At 40.4% G+C, this 17,098-nt stretch overlaps 1 protein-coding gene across 2 annotated transcripts in view; it reads right to left on the bottom strand.

Moving 5' to 3' along the window:
* Nucleotides 1-4,276, bottom strand: part of tatdn1 (TatD DNase domain containing 1) — a 104,858-nt gene extending 100,582 nt beyond the window's left edge. The window contains exon 1 of one of the 2 annotated variants that reach the window (XM_063062914.1): nt 4,123-4,276. In XM_063062914.1, the coding sequence (XP_062918984.1) occupies nt 4,123-4,174 (52 nt within the window). In that variant the 5' untranslated portion in view covers nt 4,175-4,276. The remainder of the gene's footprint in view (nt 1-4,122) is intronic. The other variant, XM_063062923.1, reaches the window with a different exon arrangement.
* Nucleotides 4,277-17,098: the final 12,822 nt, after the last annotated feature.

Raw genomic sequence — 17,098 nt, 5'->3', positions numbered from 1 at the left:
ACAACAGCTCCAGGGCAACAACACAACAATGATATACAGCAAGTCTAGCTCCATCGCTATTGAGTAACTCACTGGTGGCATAGTCCTGCAGTACTTGATGTTCTTAGTATCCAACAGTGATTTGCAACTGTAAAAAAGACATGCAAGGCAAACAAATACACCTTCGATTGGATGAAGAGTGGCTGCTGCCTCCGAGCACCCCGCCATTTTACCAGAAGAACTCCATCCACAGTTATACACACAAAATGCTGGAGGAACTCGGCAGGTCAGGCAGCATCTATGACTGTACTCTTTTCCATAGATGCTGACTGGCCTGCTGAGTTCTTCCAGCCTTTTTTGTGTGTTGCTCGGATTTCCAGCATCCGCAGATTTTCTTTTGTTTACCATCTACAGTTATGTACAGTTATGACTGGTCTCCTTAAAAAAAAATGCCATTCAGGAAATGTAATGTATATTTAGCAGATTGGTTCCAAAAATGGCCAATGTACCATGAGAACAGATTGAGTAAACTAAAATGTATTAGACCATAAGATATAGGAGCAGAATTAGGCCATTTGGCTCATCACATCTGCTCCGACATTTCATCATGGCTGATCCAATTTTCCTTTCAGCCCCAATCTCCTGCATTCTCCCTGTACCTCTTCATGCCCTGACCAATCCTGACCAATTCAACCTCTCTCTTAAATATACATAAAGACTTGGCCTCCACAACTGCTTGTGGCAAAGAATTCCACAGATTCACCATCCTCTGACTAAAGAATTTCCTCCTCATCTCCATTCCCAATGCCTTCTATGCACGCTTTGAAAGGGAGAACACAACTACAGCTGTGAAGAACCCAGCTGCACCTGATGACCCTGTGATATCTGACTCAGAGGCTGATGTTAAGCTATCTTCAAAAGAGAGTGAACCCTCACAAGGTGGAAGGTCCTGATGGAGTACCTGGTAAGGCTCTGAAAACCTGTGCCAACCAACGAGCTGGAGTATTCAAGGACATTTTCAACCTCTCACTGCTAGGGGCAGAAGTTTCCACTTGCTTCAAAAAGGCAACAATTACACCAGTGCCTAAGCTGCCTTAATGACTATCGCCTGGTAGCACTCACATCAACAGTGACGAAATGCTTTGAGAGGTTGGTCGTGACTAGACTGAACTCCTGCCTCAGCAGGACCTGGACCCATTGCAATTTGCCTATCACCACAATAGGTCAATGGGCAGAGGCAATCTCAATGGCTTTCCACACAGCTTTAGACCACCCAAACAACACAAACACCAACATCAGGATGCTGTTCTTCGACTGTAGCTCAGCATTTAATACCATCACTCCCACAATCCTGACTGAGAAGTTGCAGAACCTGGGCCTCTGCACCTCCCTCTGCAATTGGATCCTTGACTTCCTAACTAGAAGACCACAGTCTATGCGGATTGGTGATAACATATCCTCCTCGCTGACAATCAACACTGGTGCACCTCAGGAGTGTGTGCTTAGCCCACTGCTCTACTCTCTATATACACGACTCTGAGGCTAGGCATAGCTCAAATACCATCTATAAATTTGTTGACAATACAACCACTGTTGGTAGAATCGCAGGTGATGATGAGAGGGCGTACAGGAGTGAAATTTGCCAACTAGTGGAGTGGTGCTGCAGCAACAACCTGGCACTCAACTTCAGTAAGATGAAAGAGCTGATTGTGGACTTCAGGAAGGGTAAGATGAAGGAACACATACCAATCCTCATAGAGGGATCAGAAGTGGAGAGTGTGCAGCTTCAAGTTCCTGAGTGTCAAGATCTCTGAGGATCTAACCTGGTCCCAACAAATCGATATAGTTATAAAGAAGGCAAGACAGCGGCTATACTGTAGCCTGGAGGATTAAACAAAGACAAGCACTGAGGAAAAGTTCTGATACAGTTTCAACTCAAATATCGATGCTCCCTTTGCCTCTACTGTTACTGCTCGACATGTTGTAGTCTTTTAACAGTTTGCTATATTTTAGCCGATGGGTTTACAAGTCAAAGTGAGTAAATATTCTTTCAAACTTATTTGGCAAACAGAATTTAAGACAGGATTACAATGCACCAATTTCATCATAGTCATACAGCACATAAGCAGACCCAACTTGTTCATGCTGACCATGTCTACCTGAGCTAGTCCTATTTGCCTCCATTTGACCCATATCCCAAACCCTTCCTGTACATGTACTGTATCTGCCTACATGTCTTCAAAAAGCTGCAATTGTAATCACCTCTTCAGCTTCCTCTGCAGCTTGTTCCATACACTTTCCATGTTCTGGGTGGGAAAAAAAATGCTTACCAGTTCCCTCTTAAATCTTTCCCCTCAAAATTATGCTAATCACGTTGACTTCACAGCATTTCAATTACGTTAGAACTAAGTTGATTTACAATCCAATCAGTTCGTTACCAAATCATATAAGATGACCCACAATTCTGAATATGGTCTGTGTTCTGAAATCTTGAGAAGAAATTATTCCAGTCTCCAGGGCAATACAGTAAAGAACAATAAAAAAAATCTTCAGAATCAGAAGACTAAGATGTAAAGAATAATTAGATAATATTGAATTTTCAAGCAAGCAAGAGTCATGTAGAATCTCATTAGAAGTATTCAAGATAACAGGACATTGGCCTTAATTTTCAAATTCTTATCACTGGAACACATTGATTGCAGCATTATTGAATAACCGCATCATCTTAAAATAAAACATCTTAAACTTAAAATATCTAACAAACAGTGTCAAGGAAGAAAAATTTTAAAAGGCTTCAGATGCTGGAAATCTGAAATTAAAAAAATAAAATGTTGGAAACATTCATAAAGTCAAACAGCATTTGTGGAAATAGAAAGTTAGTACAGTACATCAGTTCAGAGCTCTGCGTCAGAACTGAAACATTAACTGTTTCTCTGTCCACACATGCTCTCCAGATTTCCCCAGTTTTTTCTGTGTTTGCTTACATTCAAAATTCAAGATGATGTGGATTTAAATAAAAGGTGTTTAGCCCTAACCTTGGCACTAGGCCTTTAATTCAGCAGAGGTCTCTTTCTTTCTAAGCAAAAATGAAATAACTTACACATTTCTTTATCTTTCTCAATTGACTGAAATGTTAATAATTTATAAATCACAAAGTCATTAAAACATTTTTTGGTAAATGGAAATGAGATACTGTATGGATTTTCAAACTGTGCTCTTATCACTTTTCCCATCACCATAGCAGAGCTGTAAACAAATTTTGTTGCAGAATAATGGCAACGATATTGCTTATATTAGAGTAATTCTGCTTTTAACTATATCCTGTTATGATGAGAATGCAATGTATTAAAATCGATTTTCATCTTAATAATTCATGCAGCTTGATATCTTTTTCACTCATCCCATTTCTAACTTATATCAATCAATATTTATGTTTAAACTCCACGGATCCGAGATTCATCTTTCTCCAAAGTTTTCAACATAATTCCAGGGCACAGCATTTTTTAGCCTATTTTATCTGTCCTACCGTTTATATTTTGATGTTAGTAGTAGTACTTTAAAGTCATCTATATTCTTGAAAAGATCTTAAATTAAATATCCTACTGCAAAGTTACATCTCGTGCAAATTCTGTAATAACACACATCTAGATCTGCATTTCGGACAAAGTAACCACCTTCAAGTCATGATTCTACCCTGCTTCTGACAAAGTTCATCTCCCATGAGTCAACATCAATGGAGAGGGCAATTCAGAGTACAATTCTGGGCAAAGAAAAGAAATTTAACGTCCTTCAGTGATGTTGTAATGCAAGGTAGAAGGTGTAGGTGGTTTACTGAATGAGCCAGAGTGGGTTAACGTCGTTAGCAACTCAATCTGCAGCCAGGCTGGGATGGGCTCGGCGGGGGGAGCTCCACTCACATGTGCTCCGCTGTAATGTCCCTCAGGGTGATTGGAGGGACTGGATCCCAACCTGAGCCGAGTACCAGCGGCAGAAACCACTGGTAGCGGCCTACAGAGCTAAAACCAGCAACGGCAAGAGTCCCGCCCACAGAAAGGCCTCTATTAGCAGCCGCCCGCTCCCTAATGTTAAATGTCCCCTCTCAAGTCCTCGGCCAAAGGACTGCACTTTCGTTCAAAGACTCACCGATAAAAGTGAAGGCGCCCATCCTCCGTACGGCAGGGAATTTAGCCGCCATCCGTCTCCGGAACTGTTTGGTTTAACACCGACCCCTGACCTCAGCAGGCAGGCAGTTTGAACCCGGGTAGGTCGGTGTAGAGACAGTGATTAGTCACTGCTCCCTCCACAGTCGATGATCCAACTAACTGTGGAATGATGTGCTGCAAATAATGATCCATCGTACGGTTAAACCTGCTTTAGCAGCCTGTGTTATCACATCGTAACAAGATTTTTAAAACAGTAAACGCCGGAGAAGCTCAACGGGTCAGACAACATCTGTGGAAAAGGTGACAGATTTCCAACATCTGCAGTTTATTTCACTATATCCGTCCATTGCAGAATTTTTTTATTTTAGGCTGGGGTGCGTTAAGCGTTGGTGGTAAAATGTTAGGTTTCATACACGAGCTCGAACTTGTGATTGCAAATACATATCTTAGGGACCAAAGTGATTCAGAAGTAGTTGGATGACATTTCTTCCTGGAATCTCGTCCTCTCCAAGAGGTGGCGAATACATTATTCAGAGCCTCACGTCATGTCAAAATCCTTCCAAAAATAGCATCAATAGGAACTTTTACTGCATACCTTCAACAAATGTCGTCGACCCTATCTCATATCACAGTGTAACCCAATTGCTCAAGCCTTTAACTAGCTGCCTATTCCAAGGTGCTTTCTATAGTTTTGACTCTCCTCTCCCCATACAATGTAACATCTCATTAAAATTATACCTCTCATCAACCTAGTATTTACTCATATTGTTATTACCTCCCTTTGGCTTTTTCCTTCATCTTTCAAAATTGTTATCGTGGACCCATCTTTAAAACACACCGGTCCCTTCCACAGTTCTTAAAATAATAATATTGAATCCTACTTTGATAGCTATACTTTCACCAATTGTGGAGCTGCCTGGGACCACATTCACTTGTTTCTATTTTTATTTATCCTTATTTAGCCTAGGAATCACCTGAAGTAACTCCATTCCCCACAGCTATTAACTGCAGCATCCCCCAAGGATCTAACTTTGACTTTCTCATATCTATTACTCCGTAAAAGCCAAGTATCAGATTTGCACAAGCTGATGACATATAGCTAACTCGCTACACCTACTGTGACCTCCCTGCTGCCTCTAAAATATGAGATCACTTGTGGAACAACCATTTAAACAACCTGATCACAGATCAAATCAGAAGACCCTGCATAAAGAAATGTGATCATCATATCTGTTCCCACTGATCTTCCAAATGGCACCCTTCTCCATCTCCTGTGTATTGCTACCTATTTCCTTGAAATCATTAATTATTTCTTCAGTCTGAAATATTTTATGCACTAAAGTAAGTTGGTTTAATATTGCCAGATGTATGTGAAAGCCTTCTTTCAGGTTATTTCATCACATTAGTGCATCGGTAATTTTTAGAGACATGGTATTTAGATTTAAAAGAGAAGAACAATAATAATAGAAGTGATGACTAGATCTGCAAAGAGCATGACAATCATCTTAATCCAGTGCCATCTTGTAGATAGCCCCAACATTTTTTTAAATGCACAATACACTAACTCTCCTACAGCCATAAATTTTATTTGTCAACCTACACATTTGGCCACTCCACCTTCTTGCATCATCTCCTTTGTGGGACCAACATATTTACTCAATCATGAAGAAGTGACATTGGTGGCTATACTTCACTAGGAGTTTGAGGAGATTTGGTATGTTACCAAAGACTAGCAAATTTCTACAAATGTACAGTGCAGAGCACACTGATTGGTTGCATCATCGCCTGCTGTGGAGGCCTTAATGCACAGGATCAAATGAGGCTACAGAGGTTTGTAGACTCAACCTGCTCCATTGTGGGTGCAAGCCTCCCTACCATCGAGGACATCTTCAAAAGACAGCGTAGCAAAAAGGACACTCACCACTTGGGACATGCCCTCTTCTCATTACTACTGTCAGGGTGGAGGTACAGCAACCTGAAGACCCACACATAACATTTTAGAAACAGCTTCTCCCCCTCATTCATATCTGAATGGTCCATGAACAATAATTCATTACTCTTCTTTTACACTATTTTTATTGTAACAAAAATATAGTAATTTTATAGTAACCTTGTAAGTTTATATGTCTTACACTATAATGCTGTCACAAAACTTATGTCAGTGATAATGAATGTGCTAATAAGATCTATTAAAGATCCCAATAAGCCTTAGAAAAGTTGCAGAAAATATTTACCAAAATGATTCCAGGATAAAAGAATTCATTTACGTGAATAGATTGGAGAAGATGGGTTTCCCTTCCTCAGAACAAAGAAGTTTGACAGGGGTATTTAGATCAATAAGTCAAAGTCAAAGTCAGGTTTCAGATAAATTAGATAGCTACTGTTCCTATTGGTGGGGAGGTCAAGAACTTTGGGGCAGAAAATGAAAGTGACTGGCAAAAGAAGAAAACGTAATATGAGGAAAGTAATTAAAATGTTGGATGCACTGCCAGGATTGTATGAGTGAGACTCAATTGTAGGATTCAAAAGAGAGCTGGATAAATACATGAAAAATAATTTGTAGGTTACGGAAGCAGGTGGGACTAGGTAAATAGTTCTCACAAGGAATCAATGCAGATTTAATGGACTGAATTCAATGATTAACTGATCCGGTCAGCAGGGCAAGTGATATGTTATGGCTGTGCCAGATGGAATTTACAGTTGCTTATGTAAACTAGGGTAAAATGTCTCTCAGTAAGTGTTCATAGATCAGGAAGCTATGGCTGGAGACTGAGCTTCAGATATTGTAACACATCAAGGAATAGAGACTCACCCATTGAATTAAAAATGCAGGTGGACTAAGATGTTGACTGTCCTGTGCTATCACCAGTGGGATTCATCAGTTGATCTGCCACCTGTCTTCAGGAGTTTTGGCCTGCTTATGGTCAAGACCTCCCTCGAGGTGGGGAGACACTTTGCAGCAGAAAGTAGTCACATCCCTTTATTTAGGGTCTTCTGATTTGAACTACAGACAGGGGCGGAAACAGACGCATGGGAACCTCAGATGTCACGATGACCAAAGTTAGGAAGATTTGCTAAATCAGAGAATAGTAGACTGGGTAGGGGAAAGGTATCCATAAGGGAAATGATAAAGAATATGGTACAAGGTAGGGTACAGTCCAAGTCTAAGGATATTTCAACTGATAAGGTTGGTGGTTACAAAAATACTAAAGCATCAAAACTGTGCCTATAGCATTCAAACTAAAATATTTGTGCTGAGGACTAAATAGAAATAAATAATACTCATTGCAGATACATAACAGCTGCTTAATAGACTGGGACTTAAATACTGAAGGATTCTTGATACTTAAGGTTAACAAAGTGCAAGGTAAAAGTGGAGGAGTGACTCTGGTAATTAATGACAATCTTAGAACGAAAAGGTGAGATCACCCAAGTTCAGAAAACCAAAATGGAGATGTGATTTGCATAAAGCTAAATTAAAATAATTATATAGGAGGAAATAAAGGACCCAAAATCTGTGATTAACCAAAAAATTTGAAGGTAGTATGAAAATTAAAGAAAAACTATTATTATTGTGCAAAGATGATTGGCAGTAAGAATATTTGACAGATTATTAAAAAAGCAAAGAATGACGAGAAGATTAAGGAAGGAAGAATTAGAATGAAAGGTAAAGATATCTGCCCAGAAATGTTAAAAATAAATTGTAAGGAGTTTGTATATCTATAAAGATAAGAATAACATGGTATTACAGTAAAGATTCTAGCACGGATAAAGCAGTGTCTGATTGGCAGTAGGCAAAGAGTGGGAATAAAGGGAGCCATCTTTGGTTGGCTGCTGGTGATTAATGGAGTTCCACATGGGTCTGTGTTGGGACCGCTTCTTTTTATGTTATATATCAATGATTTGGGAGATGGAATTGATGGCTTTATGACCAGTTTTGTGGACAATATGAAGATAAATGGAAGGGTAGATAATGTTGAGGAAGCAGAGAGGCTGGCAGAAGGATTTAGCCAGATTAGGAGAATTGGCAAAGAAGTGGCAGATGGAATACATGCCATGAAGTGTATGGTCATGCACTTTTGTAGAAGAAATAAAAGCTTACACTATTTTCTAAATGAGAGAAAATTTAAAAAGCTTAGGTGCAAAGGGACTTGGGAGTGCTCATGCAGGATTTCTTAAAGGTTAAGTTTCAGGTTGAGTCAGTGGTGAGGAAGACAAATGCAATGTTAGCATTCATTTCAAGAGGATTAGAATATAGAAGCAAGGATGTAATGTTGAGGCTTTATAAGTCATTGGTAACATCTCACTTGGAATAGTGTGAGCAGTTTTGGGCCCCTTATCTAAGAAAAGATGTTCTGACATTGGAGAGGGTTCAGAGGAGGTTTACAAGAATGATTCTGGGAAAGAAGGGATTACCATATGAGGATTGATTGATGGTTCTGGGCCTGTAGTCACTGGAATTCAAAAGAATGAAGGGGGATCTCATTGAACCATATCGAATGTGGAAAAGGCTCAATGTTTCCGATTGTGGGGGAGTCTAGAACCAGAGGGCACAGCCTCATGAATATAGGGACCTCCATTTAGGACAGATGAGGAATTTCTCTAGTCAGCAAGTGGTGAGTCTGTGGAGTTCATTGCAACAGGCGGCTGTGGAGGCCAAGTTACTGGGTGTATTTAAAGCAGAGATAAATGGGTTCTTGGTTAGTTAGGGCATGAAGAGTTACAAGGAGAAGGCAGGAAATTGGGGCTGAGAGGGAAATGGATCAACCATGATAAAATGGTGGAGCAGACTCGATGGGCCAAATGGCCCAACGCTTCTCCTATATCTTGTGGTCTTATACAAAATGAGTCTGTGGATTAATTATGACAAGCAGTCAGATTGCCAATTTATTAAACAGATATTTTACGTCCATGTTCACTCTAGAGGAGAAAACAAAAACAGCTGCAAATCGAGGAATGGGAAGGAGGGAGGAACTTGAGAAAAGTACCATCACCAAGGAAGTAATTCTAATGTATCTGTGATTTTGATGATACGTTGGTTTTTATTTTCCATGTTTTCTGAGATTGTGGGAAGATCCCATCTGACTGAAAATTATGTGTATCTCAAATCAGAACACTAACATTCAAGGCACTTGAAAAAATTCAAGGCTATCAGACCAAATGAAAGGGAAATAATTTTCAATTAATTTATTGAATTACTTGAGGAAGTAATGTGTTTTGGCTAAAGGAGATCCCGTAGGTGTATTGGATAGGCATTTTATTAGGTGCCAGATCAAACATAGCAGAAAATAAAATGTTGTTCAGGAGGAACATATTAGCATGGATGAAAACTTAGCTAGGTAACAGAAAAATTAGAATATGCATAAATACTGGTAGTTTTTTTTCTGGTAGCAAGTAGTGTACCTCAGGTATTGGTATTGGGCTTTAACTTTATTCAATATTCAATCAGTGGCTACTTTATTAGGTACAAGAGTGGAACCCGGGGTGGTTCTCTACTGCTGTAGCCCTGGTCTGATCTGGCATGTCGTGCATTCAGAGATGTCCTACACACCACTGTTGTAACACATGTTTATCTAAGTAACTGTCACTTTTCTGTCAGCTTGCACCAGTCTGGCAATTCTCCTCTGACGTCTCTCATTAACAAGGCATTTTTGCTCACAGAACTGCCACACACTGGATTTTTTTTTGTCTTTCGCGCCATTCTCTGTAACCTCTAGAGACAATTGTGCGTGAAAATCCCAGGAAATCAGTAGTTCAGGATTCTCAAAATCACCCCATGTTGCATCACAGTCAAAGCCGCTTAGATCACATTTCTTCCACTTTCTGATGTTTGGTCTGAACAAGAACTGAACCTCTTCTTCTGACTTTTTATTGCTGTTGGCAGTCCAACTTTAAGGTGCATTACCACTACCAACTGGACTGGAGTGTGGTGCAGAGAACTGGGGAAAAAACCCTTACTACTTCCTTCAAATGAAAGCTAAATTACCCCAAAAAGCCCTATAGATTGTAAGTAATGAAAGACAATATTGTGAATTAAATTAAAGTCACTCCCATAACTTAAGTTTTTAAATGAAAACTATCAATCCCCGAAGCCTACATTTGATTTCTTTCAACGTTATGTGCTTCACACTGTAATAATATGTAGTTTGTTCAACTGTTTTATAATGATGATAAAACATACTCAACCCAGAATAATGTCTTCCAACTATATCAGGAATATTTAATCATAGTATGTCCAATTACAAGTTGCATCAAAATAATTCCTTCCCTTCTTGTTTTACCCCCTTCTCCCATAAACCCAATAGTTTTATGTATTCTATAAAAGTGTCTCCCTTTATGCCTATGATCAAACAAGTTGTCATAATCCTCCTACCAACCCCTCAGCTTCTGATTTGCTAAGTGGAAGATCTGTATCCACAGTTAAACTTTTAACAGCTTTCTTGGCTAAATAATCAACCCACTCCTTCCCCTCAACACCTCGATATGCAGGGATCCATAAGAAGCAAACATATAAACCAATACTTTGTACAGAAAATAATGTTTGATGAGTTCCAACAGTATGTCTGACCTACTGCTGGAATGACCTTTTTTAAAACTCATCAGAGCTGAAAAGGAATCTGAACAAATTACAGCTTTACATTGGACAGATTTCCTCCACCCACTGCAAGCCGAAAATGCTGGCAACCAGTTCTGCTGTATATACTGATAAATGATTAGTAAGTCATTTCTTTATAGTTACTTATAATTCAGGCACAGAAACAGCCGCACTAACATTCCCAGTTAAATTATCTTTTGATCCATCTGTAAAAACGGTGAACATACTAAGTAATTTTCTTCAATATATTGATGAACTGACGTACTATAGGCATAACAGACCTTATAATATTAGACCTTATTAAATCAGCTAAAGTCATTTGCGGGGTGGGGGGGGTCTGTATGCTTTTATGCATTGATGGCACGTGATTGGCTGATTAGATATTTCCATTAATGAGCTGATGTAAAGGTGGACCTAATGCATACAGCTGCTCTCCCCTCCCCCCATTGAGAAGGTCTGATCACAACCTGGTGCATCTAAAACCCTGCTACGTGCCTCTGGTGAAGAGTAAACCTGCAACCTCGAGGACAGTGAGAAAATGGTCGGAGGAGGCTTATGAGGCGCTCCAGGGTTGTTTTGAGGTAACAGACTGGCAGGCACTCTGTGAGCCACATGGAGAGGATATTGATGGGCTCACAGAGTGCATCACTGATTATATCAACTTCTGTGTGGACTGCAATGTTCCGACAAGAACTGTCCTTTGTTATTCAAATAACAAGCCATGGGTAACAAAGGACATTAAGGACATCCTGAACGCTAAAAAGAGGGCATTTAGAGATGGAAATAGGAAGGAGCTGAGGGCAATACAGAGGGACCTGAAAGCCAGGATCACGGAGGCTAAAGACAGGTACAGGAGGAAGCTTGAGTGGAAACTCCAGCAGAACAACATGAGAGAGGTCTGGAGTGGGATGAGGACCATCACTGGGTTCCGGCAAACTAGCAATAGAGGAGCTGAAGGCAGTGTGGACAGGGCCAATGAACTTAACTTGTTCTTTAACAGATTTGACATTGTGGCCCCTGCCTATCTCCCACATGAGTCATCTGTTGTCGGCCCCCAACCAACACATATTCCACTCTCCCCCCTAACCCTCCTCACAGTCCCCCACCCTGCTCTCATGACTATACCCCTTCCCCACACGAAACCACCATGGTGGGCTTCATAGCTGAACAGGTGAGAAGACAGCTGAAACGTCTCAACCCAAGCAAGGCTGCAGGACAGGATGGTGTCAGTACCAGGGTGCTCAAAGTCTGTGCCCCTCAGCTATGTGGAGTACTTCGCCAGTCTTCAACCTGAGCCTGAGGCTCTGGAGGGTTCCTGTGCTGTGGAAGACGTCCTGCCTCGTCCCTGTGCGGAAGACGCCACACCCCAGCGGCCTCAATGACTACAGACCGGTGGCATTGACCTTCCACATCATGAAGACCCTGGAGAGACTTGTTCTGGAGCTGCTCCGGCCTATGGTCAGGCCACACTTAGATCCCCTCCAGTTCGCCTACCAGCCCCGACTAGGAGTTGAGGATGCCATCGTCTACCTGCTGAACTGTGTCTACGCCCGCCTGGACAAGCCAGCGAGCATTGTGAGGGTCATGTTTTTTGACTTCTCCAGTGCGTTCAACACCATCCGCCCTGCTCTGCTGGGGGAGAAGCTGACAGCGATGCAGGTGGATGCTTTCTTGGTGTCATGGATTCTTGATCACCTGACTGGCAGACCACAGTACGTGTGCTTGCAACACTGTGTGTCCGACAGCAGCACTGGGGCTCCACAGAGGACTGTCTTATTTCCCTTTCTCTTCACCATTTACACCTCGGACTTCAACTACTGCACAGAGTCTTGTCATCTTCAGAAGTTTTTGGATGACTCTGCCATAGTTGGATGCATCAGCAAGGGAGATGAGGCTGAGTACTGAGGCTATGGTAGGAAACTTTATCACATGGTGTGAGCAGAATTATCTGCAGCTTAATGTGAAAAAGACTAAGGAGCTGGTGGTAGACCTGAGGAGAGCTAAGGTACTGGTGACCCCTGTTTCCATCCAGGGGGTCAGTGTGGACATGGTGGACGATTACAAATACCTGGGGATATGAATTGACAATAAACTGGACTGATCAAAGAACACTGAGGCTGTCTACAAGAAGGGTCAGAGCCGTCTCTGTTTCCTGAGGAGAATGAGGTCCTTTAACATCTGCCGGACGGTGCTGAGGATGTTCTACGAGTCTGTGGTGACCAGTGCGATCATGTTTGCTGTTGTGTGCTGGGGCAGCAGGCTGAGGGTAGCGGACACCAACAGAATCAACAAACTCATTGGTAAGGCCAGTGATGTTGTGGAGATGGAACTGGACTCTCTGACGGTGGTGTCTGAAAAGAGGATGCTGTCCAGGCTGCATGCCATCTTGGACAATGTCTCCTATCCACTACATAATGTACTGGTTGGGCACAGGAGTACATTCAGCCAGAGACTCATTCCGCCGAGATGCAACACAGAGCGTCATAGGAAGTCATTCCTGCCTGTGGCCATCAAACTTTACAACTCCTCCCTTGGAGGATCAGACACCCTGAGCCAATAGGCTGGTCCTGGACTTACTTCCTGGCATAATTTACATATTACTATTAAATTATTTATGGTTTTATTACTATTTAATTATTTATGGTGCAACTGTAACGAAAACCAATTTCCCCCGGGATCAATAAAGTATGACTATGACTATGACTATGGCTAATAAAGTGATCACTGAGTGTGGGCTAAGTGGCTTGAATGGGAAGATAAAAGCACGGCTGCTAAATTTGCTGATGATGTAGATAGATGGGTAGGAAAACAACTTGTGAAGAAGTTATATAGCTACAAAAGAGCACATTTTGTTTCCCTATTATCCAGCACTTAAAGAGATTGCAGAATTCTGAAATGCAGAGTAACCTAGTGTGATTCTCAACAGGCTAGTATGAAAGGACAAGTAATTGGGAAAGCTAATAATGCTATCATTTATTGCTAGCAGAATTTAGTACAAAGGCAATGAAGTTATTTTTCAATTATGCTTCAGTGAGGCTTTGGAAATTATGCTTTGGGGAGTACACATCTGAAGTGCTATTTATGTAATTAGTTTTCTTATTTAAGGAAGGATGCTAATGCTTTGGAAGCAGTTTAAAGAAAGCTTATTAATATCTGGAATGACAATGTTGGTTTTTATCTGCTCAAGGAGAGTATGTGGAGTCTTGCAAATTTCTGCAGGTGTACGGTGAGAGTATTCTGAATGGTTGCAACACTGCCTGCTATGCAGGCTCAGGTACATGGGATTGGACGACGTTTAGAGCGTTGTAGACTCAGCCAGTTCCATCACAAACACAATCCTCCCCACTATCAGGGACATCTTCAAGAGGCTTGCCTCAAGAAGGTCGCATCCATCATTAAAGACCCTCACCATCCAGAATATGATCGCTTCACCTTTTTACCACCAGGGAGGAGGTACAGGACCCTGACGACCCATACTCAACTTTTTTTTTTATTGAAGGAATGACACAATACAGAATATATATGGATTACATTTTCCTCCATTTTGCTTTAGTATCATACCCCCAAAACAAACCTCCCCCCCACCCACCCTCCCCGAACATATCATGGCAGCTAATATAGCTACAACACAACAATTCACAAATACAAGTATGGACATTTCACAACCGTACCCCCACACTACTTCAATACGACAGCTCATACACATCTGCAACATGTCAGATGATCCAAAATACACTCATATTTACAATTCATCAACCACCCTGTGAGGTAAATTATAAGTGTGTTAAATGGGAGGCAACTTCCTAAGTACAATCAAATGCCCTCAACTAGTAGGTAATTCCTTAAGACTCCCAAAATATGATAAGAAAGGTCCCCATTTTGAATAGAACTTTTTCACAGACCCCCTCAAAGTGAACATACTCAACTTTTTAAGGACAGCTTTTTCCCCTATATCATCCAGTTTCTGAACAGTCCATGAACCCACAAATGTTACCTCATTTTTTCATCTTTGGAACTGTTTATTTATTTTGTAACTTAAAGTAATTTTTAGGTCTTGCACCATTCTGCTGCTGCAAAACAACATATTTCAGTACATATGTCAATGATTATAAACCTGATTCTTAGACATGATTATAAACATATATAATCCTAAAATGTCATGACAAGATAGGATGTGGAGGGGAGGTTTAAAATTGATTTATCATCCCTTAAGACAGGATTGGGAAATTACAGTTTCCAAAATAGATTATAAATACATAAATTGCAGTGTACATTTGAGAGTTCCAAGTTGCAATATTGATCAAAGACACTATTAAAGTTTTCAAAAAGATGCAATTGAGTGGATAAGCCAGAGAGGATCTAATAAATGGAATGGTAAGAGCAAAGAGTATGAGGACTGATTAAAGTAGAATAAAAGCAAATTCATTTTTACGATATTAAGATGTTAATGTCAGAAGTGTAGTGCCACACAGTACTATCTCATGGTAAAAACAGGAGTAAGCACCAAATGTTTCCAGATCAGAGGGTGCTGCCAAATGGAGGGTGACGACATCACAGTCCATGAGTTCAGTAATGACTCACCAAGCATGTACAGAAAATGACAAGGAATACTTTATTTTAAGAACAAACATCTATAGGTTACAGCAAAATGCAGCATGTTGTCAGAAAGGTCACGTTAATGTGGGGTTTTGCTCGGATCACACCTCTGAGAAATTATACAAGAATTGCAAGAGGAGAAATAGTGTATGGTGAACATTAAAAGAGACAGATTTTGGATTAGTCTGCCAAGAAAGGATGCCAACTGCCATGTTTACAGATATTAGATTGCTATATTAAGCTGATACATGGCAGACATGTAGCTGAGAGACAGGAAATGCCAGAATGGATTTTCTTCCACTTGGCTGTACATTCTTTAGGAGAAAGCAATCTTAGTAGCTTCTCTTTGAGGCAAATAACTGGTCAAATGAGAGGAAGCAATAGAAGGTGAAAAGTTCTGACTTAATCGAGTTGTAAATGGCTAACAAAGAGGAGAGGATGAACATGAAGGTGTTGTTGCATTTGGTTGATCACAAAGGATTCTACCAAACAATCCAACCTACCACTACAATACTGGAAGATATTCTATATTCCGCAATACAGGGGGATGGTGTATCGGTTCAAGTTTTACAGACGTCAAGTGAATTAGAAGACATTTGATACTTAATTCAACAGAAACTGTTAATTGTTGTTTGTAAATAGCGACCTAAGAGATTGAATTATATATTGAGAATTAATGTTTTATGAATGAGAGCATCTGTTGAGAAAGCTCTGCACACGCTCAGAGCTCTTCAAAGATGAGGTGGGGTAAATGGCAGGCAACATAGTTCTACAGATGGAAAGAACCACAACATATTAAAACAAGCAAGTGGCAAATGGGGTTCATGGTCGAAGGAGAAATGCTGAGCTTAAGAAAAAGGATGACACGTATGTTTAAAATCAATCACTTCTCATTCCATTGCAGCAGGAGAAAATGAGTTGTAAACAGAAGAGTACCAGTAAAGAAACAGGGCCCAATCTCAATGTCACAAAAGCTTACCATAATTAAAAGCTGAGAACAAAGTTACGACATTTGAGTCATGAAATACCTTTAAACATTTGAAAGGAAACTTGAAAACGCAAGGTAAGTGTTAACTATAAACAATCATATGGCTCTAGGCTCACTGGACAAATGCAAACTGAAATTAAAAATATCTAAAAATTGGTAAAAATAAAAAGTAGAAATTCATGTATTGAGGTGATTTTAACAACCTTGACAGCTCTGCAGCCGAGCTAATTAAACTGATAATAGACAGAGAATCTGATGATGGTATTGTAGTAGCAATTTCTGTTTTCACCAGGGAGTAGCTGTTAGATGATTTTTGCATGTGTTTTTAAAGAGCAGGAAAGAAAATTACTGTCTGGAACCAAATGAGAGTAACTAATCAATAGTGCATTCTTAAGGCAGCTGTCAAAGAAAAACTAAAACTAGATCTTGAAGGACTGGAAGAGGCAGATACAGTATTATAAAGCCAGCAGGTATTCCTATCTTGGGTATCAAGCTTGGCCTTTGTGGGTCCAAAGTGTTCTACTAATAGTACACTGAAGATGGTTGAAGATATCCTGCCAGATCTAAGTGGAATAAATAATCTTCATTGTCCTGGATTTTGCAGTCCTGGTTTGATAATAAGAGTTTGTTCCTAAACACCATCAACGCAACTTTGAGAGGTTTTTGATTCATATTGCGATTAGCACCACACCAGAAGAGATTCAACAAAGACCCAATAGACTTGCTGGTGTAAAGACCATAGCAGATAATATGTGTTTTGGGGAAAGGTAACAGAAC

This window comes from Mobula hypostoma, chromosome 1 (assembly GCF_963921235.1).
Source record: "Mobula hypostoma chromosome 1, sMobHyp1.1, whole genome shotgun sequence".
NCBI lineage: Eukaryota > Metazoa > Chordata > Chondrichthyes > Myliobatiformes > Myliobatidae > Mobula > Mobula hypostoma.
The sequence above is the reverse complement of the archived record's forward strand: the minus strand, read 5'-3'. Positions and strand labels throughout refer to the sequence as shown.